Genomic DNA, 18065 nt, shown 5'->3' with positions numbered 1-18065 from the left:
TCATTTACACTGATTCAGACTGATGGAATCCTTCATGGTAGGGAATGAATTGGACAGGGGACCAATCTGAGCCTAGAACATTCCACCATCGAAACAGGACTGTAAAGACCAACAATGATCCTGTTATGGTGAGTGAATGAGGACCCAAAAGCGAACTAACTTAAACAGAGCTTCTTTAATAACCAAACATAGGTAGGCTCAGATAGACCGGCAGATTCCGACAGGACAGGACAAGGTTACAGCAAACATGACGATAGTCTGGCTCAGGCATGAAACACAACAAACAAGAATCCGACAAGGACAGGAACAGAAACAGAGAGAGATATAGGGACCTAATCAGAGGGAAAAAGGGAACAGGTGGGAAACGGGGTGAATGGGTAGTCAGAGGAGACAAGGAACAGCTGGGGGAAAGCGGGGGAGAAAAGGTAACCTAACAACGACCAGCAGAGGGAGACAGGGTGAAGGGAAAGGACAGAGACAAGACACAACATGACAGTACATGACAGTACCCCCCCACTCACCGAGCGCCTCCTGGCGCACTCGAGGAGGAAACCTGGCGGCAACGGAGGAAATCCTCGATCAGCGCACGGTCCAGCACGTCCCGAGAGGGAACCCAACTCCTCTCCTCAGGACCGTACCCCTCCCAATCTACGAGGTACTGGTGACCACGGCCCCGAGGACGCATGTCCAAAATTCTACGGACCCTGTAGATGGGTGCGCCCTCGACAAGGATGGGGGGGGGGGGGGGGGGGAAGACGAGCGGGGGCGCGAAGGACGGGCTTGATGCAGGAGACATGGAAGACCGGGTGGACGCGACGAAGGTATCGCGGAAGAAGAAGTCGAACTGCGACAGGATTAATGACCCGAGAAATACGGAACGGACCAATGAACCGCGGGGTCAACTTGCGAGAAGCCGTCTTAAGGGGAAGGTTCTGAGTGGAGAGCCAAACTCTCTGACCGCGACAATATCTAGGACTCTTAGTTCTACGCTTATTAGCAGCCCTCACAGTCTGCGTCCTATAACGGCAAAGTGCAGACCTGACCCTCTTCCAGGTGCGCTCGCAACGTTGGACAAAAGCCTGAGCGGAGGGGACGCTGGACTCGGCGAACTGAGATGAGAACAGCGGAGGCTGGTACCCGAGGCTACTCTGAAAAGGAGATAGCCCGGTCGCAGACGAAGGAAGCGAGTTGTGGGCGTATTCTGCCCAGGGGAGCTGTTCTGACCAAGACGCAGGGTTACGAAAAGAAAGACTGCGTAAGATGCGACCAATAGTCTGATTGGCCCGTTCTGCTTGACCGTTAGACTGGGGGTGAAAGCCGGAAGAGAGACTGACGGAAGCCCCAATCAAACGGCAAAACTCCCTCCAAAATTGAGACGTGAATTGCGGACCTCTGTCCGAAACGACGTCTGACGGAAGGCCATGAATTCTGAAAACATTCTCGATGATGATTTGTGCCGTCTCTTTAGCAGAAGGAAGCTTAGCAAGGGGAATGAAATGAGCCGCCTTAGAGAACCTATCGACAACCGTAAGAATAACAGTCTTCCCCGCTGACGAAGGCAGTCCGGTGACAAAATCTAAGGCGATGTGAGACCACGGTCGAGAGGGAATAGGAAGCGGCCTGAGACGGCCGGCAGGAGGAGAGTTACCGGACTTAGTCTGCGCGCAGACCGAACAAGCAGCCACGAAACGACGCGTGTCATGCTCCCGGGTGGGCCACCAAAAACGCTGGCGAATGGAAGCAAGCGTACCCCGAACGCCAGGGTGGCCGGCTAACTTGGCAGAGTGAGCCCACTGAAGAACGGCCAGACGAGTAGGAACGGGAACGAAAAGAAGGTTCCTAGGACAAGCGCGCGGCGACGGAGTGTGAGTGAGCGCTTGTTTTACCTGCCTCTCAATTCCCCAGACAGTCAACCCGACAACACGCCCCTCAGGGAGAATCCCCTCGGGGTCAGTGGAGGCTACTGAAGAACTGAAGAGACGAGACAAAGCATCAGGCTTGGTGTTCTTAGAGCCCGGACGATAAGAAATCACGAACTCGAAACGAGCGAAAAACAGCGCCCAACGCGCCTGACGCGCATTAAGTCGTTTGGCAGAACGGATGTACTCAAGGTTCCTATGGTCAGTCCAAACGACAAAAGGAACGGTCGCCCCCTCCAACCACTGTCGCCATTCGCCTAGGGCTAACCGGATGGCGAGCAGTTCGCGGTTACCCACATCATAGTTACGTTCCGACGGCGACAGGCGATGAGAAAAATACGCGCATGGGTGGACCTTGTCGTCAGAGAGGGAGCGCTGAGAAAGGATGGCTCCCACGCCCACCTCTGACGCGTCAACCTCGACAACGAACTGTCTAGAGACGTCAGGTGTAACAAGGATAGGAGCGGATGTAAAACGATTCTTGAGGAGATCAAAAGCTCCCTGGGCGGAAACGGACCACTTAAAGCACGTCTTGACAGAAGTAAGGGCTGTGAGAGGAGCTGCCACCTGACCGAAATTACGGATGAAACGACGATAGAAGTTCGCGAAGCCGAGAAAGCGCTGCAGCTCGACGCGTGACTTAGGGACGGGCCAATCAATGACAGCTTGGACCTTAGCGGGATCCATCTTAATGCCTTCAGCGGAAATAACAGAACCGAGAAATGTGACGGAGGAGGCATGAAAAGTGCACTTCTCAGCCTTCACAAAAAGACAATTCTCTAAAAGGCGCTGGAGGACACGTCGAACGTGCTGAACATGAATCTGGAGTGACGGTGAAAAAATCAGGATATCGTCAAGGTAAACGAAAACAAAGATGTTCAGCATGTCTCTCAGGACATCATTGACTAATGCCTGAAAGACAGCTGGAGCGTTAGCGAGGCCGAAAGGAAGAACCCGGTATTCAAAGTGCCCTAACGGAGTGTTAAACGCCGTCTTCCACTCGTCCCCCTCCCTGATGCGCACGAGATGGTAAGCGTTACGAAGGTCCAACTTAGTGAAAAACCTGGCTCCCTGCAGGATCTCGAAGGCTGAAGACATAAGAGGAAGCGGATAACGATTCTTCACTGTTATGTCATTCAGCCCTCGATAATCTATGCAGGGGCGCAGAGACCCGTCCTTCTTCTTGACAAAAAAAACCCCCGCTCCGGCGGGAGAGGAGGAGGGGACTATGGTACCGGCGTCAAGAGCTACAGACAAATAATCTTCGAGAGCCTTACGTTCGGGAGCCGACAGAGAGTATAGTCTACCCCGGGGGGGGGTGGTTCCCGGAAGGAGATCAATACTACAATCATACGACCGGTGTGGAGGAAGAGAGGTGGCCCTGGACCGACTGAACACCGTGCGCAGATCGTGATATTCCTCCGGCACCCCTGTCAAATCACCAGGCTCCTCCTGTGAAGAAGAGACAGAGGAAACAGGAGGGATAGCAGACATTAAACATTTCACATGACAAGAGACGTTCCAGGAGAGGATAGAATTACTAGACCAATTAATGGAAGGATTATGACAAACTAGCCAGGGATGGCCCAAAACAACAGGTGTAAAAGGTGAACGAAAAATTAAAAAAGAAATGGTTTCACTATGATTACCAGAAACAGTGAGGGTTAAAGGTAGCGTCTCACGCTGAATCCTGGGGAGAGGACTACCATCCAGGGCGAACAAGGCCGTGGGCTCCTTTAACTGTCTGAGAGGAATGTCATGTTCCCGAGCCCAGGTCTCGTCCATAAAACAGCCCTCCGCCCCAGAGTCTATTAAGGCACTGCAGGAAGCTGACGAACCGGTCCAGCGTAGATGGACCGACAAGGTAGTGCAGGATCTTGAAGGAGAGACAGGAGTAGTAGCGCTCACCAGTAGCCCTCCGCTTACTGACGAGCTCTGGCCTTTTACTGGACATGAAGTGACAAAATGACCAGCGGAACCGCAATAGAGACAGAGGCGGTTGGTGATTCTCCGTTCCCTCTCCTTAGTCGAGATGCGGATACCTCCCAGCTGCATGGGCTCAGCACCCGAGCCGGCAGAGGAAGATGGTAGTGATGCGGAGAGGGAGGCGACGGAGAGCGCGAGCTCCTTTCCACGAGCTCGGTGACGAAGATCAACCCGTCGCTCAATGCGAATAGCGAGTTCAATCAAGGAATCCACGCTGGAAGGAACCTCCCGGGAGAGAATCTCATCCTTTACCTCTGCGCGGAAACCCTCCAGAAGACGAGCGAGCAAGGCCGGCTCGTTCCAGCCACTGGAGACAGCAAGAGTGCGAAACTCAATAGAGTAGTCTGTTATGGATCGATTGCCTTGACATAGGGAAGACAGGGCCCTGGAAGCCTCCTCCCCAAAAACAGATCGATCAAAAACCCGTATCATCTCCTCCTTAAAGTCCTGATACTGGTTAGTACACTCAGCCCTTGCCTCCCAGATTGCCGTGCCCCACTCACGAGCCCGTCCAATAAGGAGAGATATGACGTAGGCGACACGAGCAGTGCTCCTGGAGTAAGTGTTGGGCTGGAGAGAAAACACAATATCACACTGGGTGAGGAACGAGCGGCATTCAGTGGGCTCCCCAGAGTAACACGGCGGGTTATTGATTCTGGGCTCCGGAGATTCGAAAGCCCTGGAAGTGGCCGGTGGATCGAGGCGGAGATGGTGAACCTGTTCTGTGAGGTTGGAGACTTGGGTGGCCAGGGTCTCAACGGCATGTCGAGCAGCAGACACTTCCTGCTCGTGTCTGCCTAGCATCGCTCCCTGGATCCCGACGGCTGAGTGGAGAGGATCCGAAGTCGCTGGGTCCATTCTTGGTCGGATTCTTCTGTTATGGTGAGTGAATGAGGACCCAAAAGCGAACTAACTTAAACAGAGCTTCTTTAATAACCAAACATAGGTAGGCTCAGATAGACCGGCAGATTCCGACAGGACAGGACAAGGTTACAGCAAACATGACGATAGTCTGGCTCAGGCATGAAACACAACAAACAAGAATCCGACAAGGACAGGAACAGAAACAGAGAGAGATATAGGGACCTAATCAGAGTATTAAATGAATGAATGGGTAGTCAGAGGAGACAAGGAACAGCTGGGGGAAAGCGGGGGAGAAAAGGTAACCTAACAACGACCAGCAGAGGGAGACAGGGTGAAGGGAAAGGACAGAGACAAGACACAACATGACAGTACATGACAGATCCTGTTGCACAATGCTGTGTGTTCAGACAGAGCTAACACAAAAGGTTCAACCCAATAACATTAAGAACACTTAGCCCTTCTGGAGCCAATGTGAACCATACATCTAGTGTATGTGTCATTAATATTTAGGGCGGCAGGGTAGCCTAGTGGTTAGAGTGTTAGACTAGTAAACGAAAGGTTGCAAGTTCGAATCCCCGAGCTGTACAAATCTGTTGTTCTGCCCCTGAACAAGGCAGCTGTTCCACGGCTGTCATTGAAAATAAGGATTTGTTCTTAACTGACTTGCCTAGTAAAATAAAATGTTAAATTAATATAGCGTCATCCATGGGTTAGAGTCTGAGCAGGGCTGTGTGGTCCTAAGTGTCATGCTTGGTAAATCCGCTGAGACAACCCTGTCTCCCTACGTCTAAGGCTAGTGGGGTATTCTGGGGGACAGGAGAGGATCATTTTATTTGGAAAGCATTGTCAACTTCAGCACCTGGTGTCACAGGAAGATCATCAAGGACCTCAAGTCACCCGAAACACAGCCTGTTCACCCGCTACCATCTAGAAGGCAGAGACAATACAATCTCTGGGACCGAGTTTTATCAAAACAGCTTCTATCTCCAGGCCATCAGACTGTTAAACAGCCCCCACTAGCCGACCTCGGCCCAGTACCATGCCCTGAACCTTAGTCACCGTTACTAGACGGGTACAACCCAGTACTCAACTCTGGCCTATGTACAGAGTCATTGAACACTGGTCACTTCAATAATGTTCACATACTGTTTTACCCACTTCATATGTATATACGGTATTCTAGTCAAGGCTCATCCTATATAACTACTGCTGTACACACCTTTTCTATTCATATACTGTCCATATTATCTATACATACACACCTTTTCTATTCATATACTGTCCATATTATCTATACATACACACCTTTTCTATTCATATACTGTCCATATTATCTATACATACACACCTTTTCTATTCATATACTGTCCATATTATTTATACATACACACCTTTTCTATTCATATACTGTCCATATTATTTATACATACACACCTTTTCTATTCATATACTGTCCATATTATCTATACATACACACCTTTTCTATTCATATACTGTCCATATTATCTATACATACACACCTTTTCTATTCATATACTGTCCATATTATCTATACATACACACCTTTTCTATTCATATACTGTCCATATTATCTATACATACACACCTTTTCTATTCATATACTGTCCATATTATCTATACATACACACCTTTTCTATTCATATACTGTCCATATTATCTATACATACACACCTTTTCTATTCATATACTGTCCATATTATCTATACATACACACCTTTTCTATTCATATACTGTCCATATTATCTATACATACACACCTTTTCTATTCATATACTGTCCATACACACCACCATACAGATATATATTTATATTCCGGACTCTGACATTGCTCGTTCTGATATTTCTGAATTTGTGTTTTCCTTTTTTTGTATTTGTATTTGTGTGTATTGTTTAGTATCTATTTGGTATTACTGCACTGTTGGAGCTAGAAACATAAGCATTTAGCTGCGTCTGCAATAACATCTGAAAAATATGTGTACATGACCAATACAATTACATTTCAATTAGATGGACTCCTCTTCCCCCAGAGTAAAGACAGGAAGGTCATGGTTTGATAGTTGATACGGTTTAATATTGGACACCGCATGGCCACAATTGGAAGCGCCACACACAAACCCATGTCTGATCGATCACATCTTATTTACTTTCTGTCAGGCAATGTTAATCCATCATCATATCAAAGAAGCATGGCCATTATCAGATTGAGAATCAGAAAGAGGCTGGCATGGATGTGTGTGTGTGTGTGTGTCGGTCTCTTTACCGCTGAAGGCATATTGTACCCATCTGGCCTTACGGCAATCCTGTTTACTCCCATTTCAGTCCCATTAAGTGGCAGGAATGGGCCTCCTTTTACATACAGCCTCCTTTGACTTTCCCCCTCTCTCTCTTAATGATTGTACATGCCAACCTGATTATGACTTCACTATGGAGGGGAAAAGAGAGACTTCAAAAAGGCACAGATTTTGAGAAGGGGGAGGGTAAACATCAAAGTGCCCTCTCATAGCCCAATCACCCCCATCCTAAATCCATCATCAGCTGTGGGCACCCGTCTCAGGGCCTAACCCCGCCCTCTCCCCTCTGACCCTATCATTGGCTCCAGACCTCTCTGTCTCGAGGTGCTGTGATAGCTAACAGAAAACAGGCACCAAGTCAGTCTGAAAGACAGACACTGCCCTCCATGTCATTCCCATTGGTCATGACAGCCATGAGCCATTCATCTTTTTCACAGCTATGTTACCTCATTGATAAGAATATTATAAAATCATAGTAACATCCACCTTCAGACGAAGCAAAATCCTGGATGTTGAGCTTTCATTTCTTGCAGTCAAGGTAGATGTCTTTGCACTCACAACCTTCCCAACACAAACATCCAACCATCACAAACACCCCCCACAATGTTGCAAGTCCAAAATCACTATCTTCTAATTCAGAGTTGAAACGCTTTGAAGCAACCAGATCCACCTCCGAAGGATGAATTACTGCACTATAAATCTGATATATACTCTTTAGTAGTTGGGACTGTTGAGGGGGCTGTTGAGGGGTGGGCAAGCTAGCTTGGTGTTGAGTCTTTAGCCATCTCCATGGCTCACTACATTATATGTACAGGACAGTTTTAGCTGCGGGGAGAATCCGTGATTGGTCTGTTTTTCTCCTCGGGCAGGGTGTTAGAGGGGCTAACGTTGAGAGGTCATTATATAGAACAACATCTGGAATCCCAATCTGATCCAATGGGAAGCAGCAGCCTGCCGCTCCTCTCCTCTGAGTATATGTTTGGACAGCCATTAGCTACATTTAGGCTACTTCTCCCGCTTCCGAAAATAAGACATGTGGTTTTAGTCGCGTGGGTTGATTCACAGCTCATATTTTTAGAGCTGCTAGATTCCTAACAAACAAACACACTGAACAGAACAGACCATATCTGTCTGGGACACTAACCACTGCTTCACTGTGAGAACACACCACTATCAACAACCTCATCATCTACCTCATCCTCACCTGGTTCTCGATGGCCTTCCTGTTCTTGGGATCACTGACGATGGACAGCTGCAGTTCAGCCATCTTCTTCATCTTACCGTCCATGTCTACCTTCTGCAGCAGGCCTCTGATCTGGCTCCTCAGCAGACGCACCGTGTCCTCCTTCCCATGGCGCTTAGCGAACAGAGAGGCACTGGCAGAGTGGATGGCTGTCACCCAGTTCTCCAGGTCTGTCTGGTTGCTAGCCTGAACACACAGAGGTGAAGGTAGGATATTAGATGGATGTTTGAGGTAAGACCAGAAATGGTAAAACAAGATTATTACTGAAGGAGACTTCGTCCTCAATGGCTTATGTGATGGTATAAGCACTGCAAGACACAGTGATGAAAGTGATGCCATAAACGACATGCTTCCGGGTTGGGCTCTATATCTGAATGATTGACAGTTAAAAGAGGAGAGCACTTTGTGCCCATATTGTGTTCCTATCTTCCGCATGGTATATTATCATCTTCATGCCAGATTTTCCCAATTTTCCCATCTATACGCCATTACGTCATTTCACAGTCAATACAGTCAATCTTGAAAGGATCATATAGCTTGACAAAAACGATTACATTATCAGAGGACATGGTATGAAATGTGATAGGAATACGAGGGAGAAGTGATTCATGTAGGACACATGAGGGAGAACACAGGCTTCTGTGGTGCTTCATTTTATCGACTTAATGGTTTCCTGACCTCTTTAGAGTTTCAAGTGATGTTAAATCCACTTGACCATTTTATTAGAACACCACAACTGGGATTTCATGCAATACCCTCAGAAAAGAGAAAACTAGTGATGCCAAGTCAGGCCTCTGCATCCAACAGTGAAAATAAGTTCAGCCATACAAACGGAAAAGCTCCAACTGGAGAGTTAAATTGCAGTCATTTACGAGCTAGAATCATTCAATTGATGTGCTAGATTATACAGTCTAAAAATACACAAGTGTGTGTGATTGTATGTGTGTGACTATATTTGGAAAACATATTCGTCCACTACTATACAGTGTGAATATGCTGAACAGTGCGTTTGTTCCCTATTGTTCGACTGACACAGTCAGCGTAATCTAGCAGTAGACTACACCAATCTGCTTGGCTGCCCAAGCAGGAAGAGGCTATCAGACCAGGCTGCCACAGTAGCACACTTTCCTTTCCAACTACAAAAAACATTCCCCACTAAGTAACAGCTTCTTCTCCTCATTTGTGTGTTGGATTGGCTGGAACACTAAGCATTTCAACAAGCAGAGCAGAGTAAATGGGGGAAATCAGAGCACGAACGCCATGATGTGCTCATGAAGCTGACGCTAAGCTAACAACATGCTAACGCCAAGCTAATGCCGCACAGGCTCTAGGATGGAGGAACCACCAGCTGGACTGAACAATATAGTTGTAGTGTGACATTTATGAACACATGAAAATTTGCTGTTGCTATACAAACATATGGAATGTTTTTTCTGAAAAAAACTGGTTCTACAGCATTTCCACCCACTTGGGGATAAATACTGTGGACATCTACATTCTGTAGTTTTGATAGTGAGTTTGAAGAGGTAGACCTCACCTGGAAGAGGTAGACATCTCCGTAGGTGTTGCTGAGACAGAAGACGTTCTCCTTCTTGGGGTGCTCAGGAATGGCCTGGACGATACAGTCCTCTGCAAACAGGGCGTAGCGTGGAGACAGCTCCTGCTCTGGAGAACCCTTACCATAGGTCTCATAGAACAACAAGGTACAACCTGGAGGAAGAGGTTGGTCATGAGAGTGACGATGAACACAGCTCAGAGGAATGTCCTCATAATCTGTCATTTATTTGTCTCTGCTATTCTTCAGTCATTTACAGTAAAGTGGAAGGCTGAAGGACACACACACTCTCATGCTCCTGGCCTGAGGTTGATCTATTTAGCCGGTAAATGCAGCAGTAAAATTCCCTGTAAGCTTTTAGGATAGGAAAGGATCAGTGTACGATAAATGCAATGAACAGGCTAAGTAAAGGAGATGGACTCTGCAAACGACACACTGTAGTCTTCCAGAAAAACCATGTGAAGAGCTGCTGCTGCCTCTCTTAAGTGATATGTCTGGTTTTACTTCAACTTTAAATGTGATTTAAAGTTAGAAACAGACATTCCCCTCTGTCGCCCAGCGTAAACTACATTTCAGTTTATGTATTCAGCAAACAATGTAGTGGTTAAATCTACTGAACCTGAGGATGTAATGCCTCCAACGCTAAAGTTCAAGTTACACTTTGACCTTTAGTTGCCCTATTAACCTCCTCACACCTTTAACGCGACCTTTCAATGTGACCAAACCTATTAAGCATCAAGCTCAACTTCATTTCAGTGAGGTATTGAAGGTCCAATTCAATGTGTATATTGACTGGACCTTAGATTACAATGTCGCAAACCGTCTTTCTCTCTGACCACCCACCCCTACTCACCTTTCAGGGTGACCCAATACTGTTTCCACTTCCTGCGTGTGACCAGCTCCAGCTTCCTGTCCTTGTGCAGGGTGAGGAGGGGTTTGAAGGAGAGCCAGCCAGCCCTGCGTACCACCCCCTGCTCCTTTTCAAAGAGCATGTCCAGCTGCTCCAGAGAGCCGCCTGCAGACTCACTGCTGCTCTCCCCCCCTTCTGTCCCCGTAGACGGGTCTCTCCTCTCACCTCCTCCCCCTGCTCCTCCACTACTGCCCTGCCCCATCCCTGTCTCCAGCTCCTGCATGAAGTTCTCATAGATGTTCTGGTGGAGGGCGTCGCTGCTGTGGTGGAGGGCCCCTGCAGACTGGGCCCGGGAGGCCCCAACATTGCCAGGTCCGCCAGGGTACCACAGGCTGGATACCTGGGAGGGAGAGCTGGTGGCAGCTGTCAGACCGTCCACTCCACTGTCAAAGGCCTCTCTGCTGTCCTTATACCTAGGCTCCTGGAAGGGCACAGAGATGATAATAAGGTGAGGAGAGGGATGAAGTGAGAGTGTGAGGAGAGCATAGGGAGAGAGGGTGGGGTGATGGGAGTTTGAGAGGAGACTGTAGAGAGAGGGTGGGGGGAGACTGTGGAGTGAGAGTAGGGATGAGGGGTGAGACTGTGGTGAAGTAGGGAGAGAGGGTGGGTGGGGTGAGAGTAGGGAGAGAAGGTGAGTGGGGTGAGAGTAGGGAGAGAGGGTGGGTGGGGTGAGAGTAGGGAGAGAGGGTGGGTGGGGTGAGAGTAGGGAGAGCGTAGAGAGAGAGGGTGGGGGGAGACTGTGGAGAGAGTAGGGATGGGGGGGTGAGACTGTGGTGAAGTAGGGAGAGAGGGTAGGGGGAGAGTAGGGAGAGAGGGTAGGGGAAGACTTTGGGGTGAGGGTAGGATGAAGTGCGACTGAAGTTCTTGAGTCTGCGAGGACACCGTGGCTTCCTGATCTCAGTAGAAACACTACTTCATGTGATTGCGCTCTTTCAGGGGTAATGACATCCCACCTGCACTCCACTAGATTGAAACATTGATTCTCCCCTGGCAACTCGGTTGGGTAAACTTCAAACACAGTGTTCCAATGACTTTCCAAAGCAACCCTTCCTCAGTCTCTTGCCGAGTCTACCCCCCTCCTCACACTGTCTGCCAACCTCTCCTTTCCTTCCATGTCCATCAACCTCTCCCTTCCTTCCCTGTCCGTCAAACTCTCCCTTCCTTCCCTGTATGTCAGTCTTCAAAATCCTCCCCCAGTACCTCCCCATCTACCCTTTTTCCCCTTAGTATCCCATAGTCTCCGCTTTCCTTCCCAATCCCCTTCTCCCGCCGTCTCCCCCAGCTGTTTCTCATTAGAACGTGGGCTGGGCCTGAGTGTCTGGCTTGGAGGGCGCAGCGCAGCGAGAGCCCTGAAGCCCAGGTGGAGGGCAACGAGAGCTGGAATTAGTCCTGATTTGGGTCGACCCATTGAAAAGAGGCTGAGTGGCCAGACTTTGTGATACATGGTGAAATAGGGTTCATTGAGCCAATTGGAAGCTGGCGGTGATTAGGTGGCCATGGTGGAACTAGACCCAGCGGAGAACTCCAAACAGGGGCAGAACCAGGCCAGTGTGGACCCCTGAATCAGCTCTGTCCGGGGCACCACAGAGTCACCAGAGTGCAGAGAGACCCAATGAATGTGTCAGCATGAAGCTATGACAACTCTGAATGTCTAGTCTATACAGAGCTCAGTTGGAAACATCACGCTCCAACATTTGCCCACGAAGAAGTTTGAGTCAGAACACTGAAAGAGACCATTTATCTAAACAAATATCACTCTGCTCATTAGTATTCTGTTCTGAAGCCTGGGATTGCCCAATGCCTACAGATACGAACATTTGATGTGTGTTAGAGTTGAACGGAGAATAGGGATGAGATTGCTACTGATTGGAGCTTGTTGGGGTGTTTCTCATGGACCTTTGAAGCTTTGCTGGGAACTTGAACAACTTCAATCACAGTCCCTCAATAGCCCCTGTCCTTCTCACTTAAAAGGTCAAGTTCAATACTGCATGGACGTTGTATCCTAGGTCGCTCCCCAAACCTAACACATTGCAAGAGATTATCAGGGTTTAAGATAGAGTCGTGTCTTTGGCATCATTAAACTGAAGACTTATTTGTAGTTTATCAAATCAATTCTCTGTAATTATTATTACGTGATCAACTAGGATGTTGGGGCACCAAGGAAAATATTCAGATTACAAAGTTATACATTTCCTAATATAACTGTCAGATACTGTTTTAATATCTGATCAATTAGTCTTCTCATTAATTAATTATTCTTTACCTCATGTTAGTCTCATTCCAAACGTCGTAAATGGTTGGTTATCTGCACAAACCCAGTCTTCACTATGAGTGAATGTGCCCTAGTGGGCTAAACCGGCATGGCGGCTTGGTGGTAATAGGGAAGTGGGGGTCGACCTAGATAAAAGACACTAGAAAGTTGATAATTATAGCAATTGAAATGCTAATCCTTTGCACATGAACGCTCACTCATTCGGGAACAATTGCAATCAATATATATTTACGCTCAGTGTGTCGTCTTGATCTCTGTTGGAAAGTTCTCTCTCTCTCTCTCTCTCTCTCTCTCTCTCTCTCTCTCTCTCTCTCTCTCTCTCTCTCTCTCTCTCTCTCTCTCTCTCTCTCTCTCTCTCTCTCTCTCTCTCTCTCTCTCTCTCTCTCTCTCTCTCTCTCTCTCTCTCTCTCTCTCTCTCTCTCTCTCTCTCTCTCTCTCTCTCTCTCTCTCTCTCTCTCTCTCTCTCTCTCTCTCTCTCTCTCTCTCTCTCTCTCTCTCTCTCTCTCTCTCTCTCTCTCTCTCTCTCTCTCTCTCTCTCTCTATATATATATATATATATATATATATATATATATATATATATATAGTTCAGAGTAACATTCAGCAATGTTGTTATAGAGTATATGTTTCGGTGGTTGTCGATCTTCGCATTCGATGATACCGAATTCCTAGCTGCAAACTAGTAATTAGTATCAAATATTTGTTCTTATTCTGTCGGTTAGATAGTCTAAGAGTTTAATCGCGTGGTATGGTTAAGAATTCAGCAAGATAAATGCATGGTCTCTATTCAAACCTTAGCCCTCTGTGATGAGGAACTGGTCATGATAAATTCCCAAGGTGGGGGTTATATTCGGGAGAGCAGAAAGGGGCTGTCCCACGACGCCAGATCAATGTCTGTGCTCATGAGGCGGTTAAACTCCAAAGGGAATTAGAGTTTCCTTCATTAAACAGTCTAAAATCACATTACATCATTTCACAAATAGTTTAATCTTTACTCATTCATCCCATACAACAATTAGATGCAAGTCCCACAACCGAGACTCTTGTATAAACAGGGTTATGGTAATGTGGCTGTATTGTCTCATGAGTTTCACAAAATTGTACCAAACGGACCAGTTCGTAGCTGGCTACTTCACCAACCTTTTATACATTCTCCAGAACATGAATATTGTTCAGTTCTCAAGTTTTGTGAGGTGGAAGGAGTTCCCTTGTTCTCTCTATGAAAACTCACTCTCTCACTCTATACTGTCTGGCCATGAGGAAGAATCTCCTCCAGGAATTTATGACCTGCCTAACAGCAGACTGGGTGTGGGAGGAGAGAGAGAGAGAGAGGGGGGGTGCTCGCTGTACCCAAAAAGTGCAACGTCATGACAATAGGAACTTTAGAGTGCAAGCTCTGGCCCCAAGAGAAGTTAACCCTCTTGTGCCAACGCCGGTTACACCCAGATATTTTACTTAGAACCTAATGCCCTAATGAACGAGTACCTATCCATAGAGTACACACTAGTGGATTGGGTCTCTGGAGAGGAGGACAGAGTGTTGAGTAGAAACCCAGAGCAGCGCCACCAAATCATAATCACCATGACGACCACATCATTAAGAGTGGGGTGGGGTTTCGAAATCTTCAGCTGGGAATTAGTTTCAGTAACAGAGATTTCATAGGCTTACAGCAATTATCTTGGAATGGTTTGAAAAGCATTTTAAAGTTTACAAGAGAATTAGGGATTGTATGATTTAAAGCCTCAAAGTCACGGAGGGCCACGTTTCAAGCAGTTTTTAAGCTAATTTGGGAATATCTAACACACATTTTTAGGAATTAACTACTTAGCCTTTGTTGCAGAAAATATGACTATGGTGATTACATTTATGGGGTTTAAATGCTCTAACTATTACAGACCCATAACACACTCTATCCAATGATTTGCATACAAGTCCTGGTTCTTCTAATACTGTACAAAACAGCCTGGTGTCATTTTACAGGTCTGGTTCTATTGCATCACAATACATCATACAGACCTGCTGTCTACTGGTAGATAACATCCATTTTCAACCACTCACACAATATCTCAATGAAATGCACAGACGAGCTTATACACAAGAGAAAAAAAAACACTGTTTCAATCTCCACTGTGTAACAACAATCATCTAGACCCAAACTGGAGGGTATCGTCTGATCGTAACAATGCACTCAACAGCAAATTATATACAATGGAGCTATGCTTCCAACACAGGGCATTCTACATATTCCATTCATTGACATGATTTTGCTAAAAACACTAAACTGACATGACCTCTTGTACCCACCCAGACGTAGTCATGGAATCTGCAGACCCCTTGTCTTTTCATCCTTCCTCCCCTTCCCTCGGTTTCATGCCTTATTCTCCGGTAGACGACTGCCTCTCTAGTCCCTACACAATGCACCATCCGCTTCCCAAATTTCATTCCGCGGTACCCTGTAGTTCCCTGTACTCAGACAGCTGGTATTGTGGTACTCGGGATCGGGGACAACGTTGTGTTCCTGGTGAGACCACAATGCCCAGTAACAGTCCCCCAGCCAAGTACCTGTCAGAGAGTTGCTTCCTCTGCTGCCTCCCCTCCCTCACTAACATGGTTGGAACACTAGTCTGTGCCAAGCACTGGGAGACTCCAGAGTCATCATATTCTCCTGTGGAGCCAAGGAACTGCAGACAATCACATCTCAAAGCAGGGAAATTCCTAAGGAGATTAGAAACACCTGATGCAGCTAAAGCAGTACCTCTATTACAGATTGACGACTAGAAATATGCTATGGCTACAGACCTAACTGCAAACACGCTGTAGGCCTACTGGTTGTACATACCAAGCCATGAAGGTAGGGTGTGTACAGATCTATGACCTGTGAAGTACAACATCCCTTTAGAACCTGAGCGGAAGCATTTCCTTGCCACTGGCTCGGTTTGCTCATTGTTTAGTACTTTTTGACAAATGTTTCTGTAACAAAATATAACAAAATTCATAGATTGTAGATCAGGGTCCCAGTGCTCAAACACAGACAGCCCCAGATGACAGCCCCACTCACCTGTGTCTTCCTCTTCTTCCTGCTGAGACTTCCAGTCCAGTCGCTGAGGCGTCTCATGCGGCTCCTGACGGAGCCAGTGCCCTTCTTCAGGGTGGAAACCTCTCCATTAGGCTGGGCCTTACGGCAGGGCAGGGTGTAGGATGAGTACTGCAGGGCCTCTGGACACTGCTCCTCAGCAGACATGTCCAGGGCCGAAACAAAGGAGGCCTGGTGCTGGATGTGATGGGAGTGAAGAGGGGATTCCCTGTACTGGGCCGACAGGTCCTTAGCTGTGGGGAAGGTGGCAGCCATACTGGGGTCCCTGTAGAGATCTGAGATGGACACAGGAGGAGACTGCTGGCCAAAGGAATCCAACTGGTCAGACCTACGGTTTCCCATAGACCTATTGGAGGAACAGGACTGGTCCTGGTCGCAGAGCTCCACGCTGGGCCCCCAGGGCGAGTCGTACCAAGAGCCCTCTGAGCTCAGCGAGCTGCCCTTGCTAGTCCTGGCGGTGGAGGTTGAGGCTGGCTGCGGAGCACCATGGTGGGCCTCAGGCCTGCTGCTGCCAGGCAGACTAGAGGTGGACTCCAGGGTGGGGGAGAACTTGAGCAGCTGCACTGGCCCAGATGCCTCATCTAGCAGCAGACCACTGTTAGTGTTGGTGAACTCCACCCTCAGACTACCATCCTTCTTGATGACCACCCTGGGACTGCTCTGCTCCTCAAGCCCCTCATCTCCCTCTCCTCGCATCCTCTCTGGGGTCCTGTGTCCGTTCAGAGCATAGTCGTTCAGATCCCCTGATGCTCTACTGTACAGGCTTCCCCTGCCCTCATATGGGCAGCATCTATTCTCAGCTGGGAGGTGTGAGCGGCCTCTTGGTGGGGAGCCATGCCAGAGATGGCAGTTTGGACTGCCCTTCACCCCCTTGGTGACGTAATCATAGTGTCTGGAGATGTACGGCTCTCCTCTCCTCTGCAGGGGGGAGAGGCAGCCTCGACCAACAGCCCTAGCCTTGTACCCAGAGCCCCCCGGCCCACCTTTCCACCATGTATGGGGGGATAGAACCTCTTCTTTGTTTGAGCGGAACTTTAGTGAGTAGGGCTTTTGTTTCCCTGGGAAGATTAAGCTGGTGCCCTTGGACCCCTGAATGCTGTACTGGCTCTCAGAGTTTCCCATTGCGATCTGGAAGACAAAAGAGACTCAGGATGAAAAAGTCTAATAATTGCAAAGACATCCTTTTCTTCTCATTTCACTCCAGGAAAGGTACCAAGGCGACAGTATCACCAGTGTGACCAACAAGCTTTAAGGCTTCATGGCTGTTATGTGTGATGGAAATGAATCAAAGAACGTGGTTTGAGGCATGTAGTGGCTTGGTTTGACATTGCTTTGTCAACTGTAATATGTTACTGAAGGCAGCTATGGCGCACTTGCTGCTATGGCGCACTTCATTTCATAAATCGGCATAGTTGACAATACTACATTAGCGTTAGCCTAACATTTTCCACTCCCTGCACCACTTAAACGTGCTGACACTTGCCAACAATCACTACCACTTATAAAAGCACTGTTAATAATCGCTGATAGGAGACTCACCTGTGTGTTCTAAAGTCTCAGTCTCGTCTCAGAGTTCCTTCAGTGGGCATGGTGGTCCTGGATTCCTCTGCTCTCAGGCGACCCTCTCTCCTCCTGCTGAACAGCCAGGACCATCTGAGGGACACACAAAGGAAAGTGGTTGGGTTAGGTAGCGATTGGGTTATCACTATGGACACACAGCTCTGTTAACTGCCTGTGACAACCCCCAATGTTTGATAACAGGTGTTGCAATTAGGGCTGAGTCATAATCTGGTGTTCAGTAGAGCTTTGGTATTTTAGTGGTTAAGAAGAGGACACCCAGCCAATGATCAGAGGACTACTTTCCATTAAGGTTTCTGAAGAACAGATTCACTTTGCAAAATCCACAATGT

The 18065-nt window shown here is 47.8% G+C and overlaps 1 protein-coding gene across 1 annotated transcript in view; it reads right to left on the bottom strand.

The window, feature by feature from the left end:
* The window catches only part of LOC110498040 (rho guanine nucleotide exchange factor TIAM2), a 77483-nt gene extending 59698 nt beyond the window's left edge, over nucleotides 1-17785 (bottom strand). Inside the window, exons 1-5 of the mRNA XM_036954958.2 lie at nucleotides 17695-17785; nucleotides 16120-17283; nucleotides 10733-11210; nucleotides 9862-10034; nucleotides 8286-8510 (exon numbers count right to left, since the gene is read on the bottom strand). Coding sequence (XP_036810853.2) covers nucleotides 8286-8510; nucleotides 9862-10034; nucleotides 10733-11210; nucleotides 16120-17277 — 2034 coding nt within the window. The 5' untranslated portion in view covers nucleotides 17278-17283; nucleotides 17695-17785. The remainder of the gene's footprint in view (nucleotides 1-8285; nucleotides 8511-9861; nucleotides 10035-10732; nucleotides 11211-16119; nucleotides 17284-17694) is intronic.
* Between the last annotated feature and the right edge of the window lie 280 nt (nucleotides 17786-18065).

The sequence above is a fragment of the Oncorhynchus mykiss genome, chromosome 19 (assembly GCF_057628025.1).
Source record: "Oncorhynchus mykiss isolate SJ-2025 chromosome 19, ASM5762802v1, whole genome shotgun sequence".
In the NCBI taxonomy this organism is placed as follows: Eukaryota; Metazoa; Chordata; class Actinopteri; order Salmoniformes; family Salmonidae; genus Oncorhynchus; species Oncorhynchus mykiss.
This window is presented reverse-complemented; position numbering and strand designations above follow the sequence as displayed.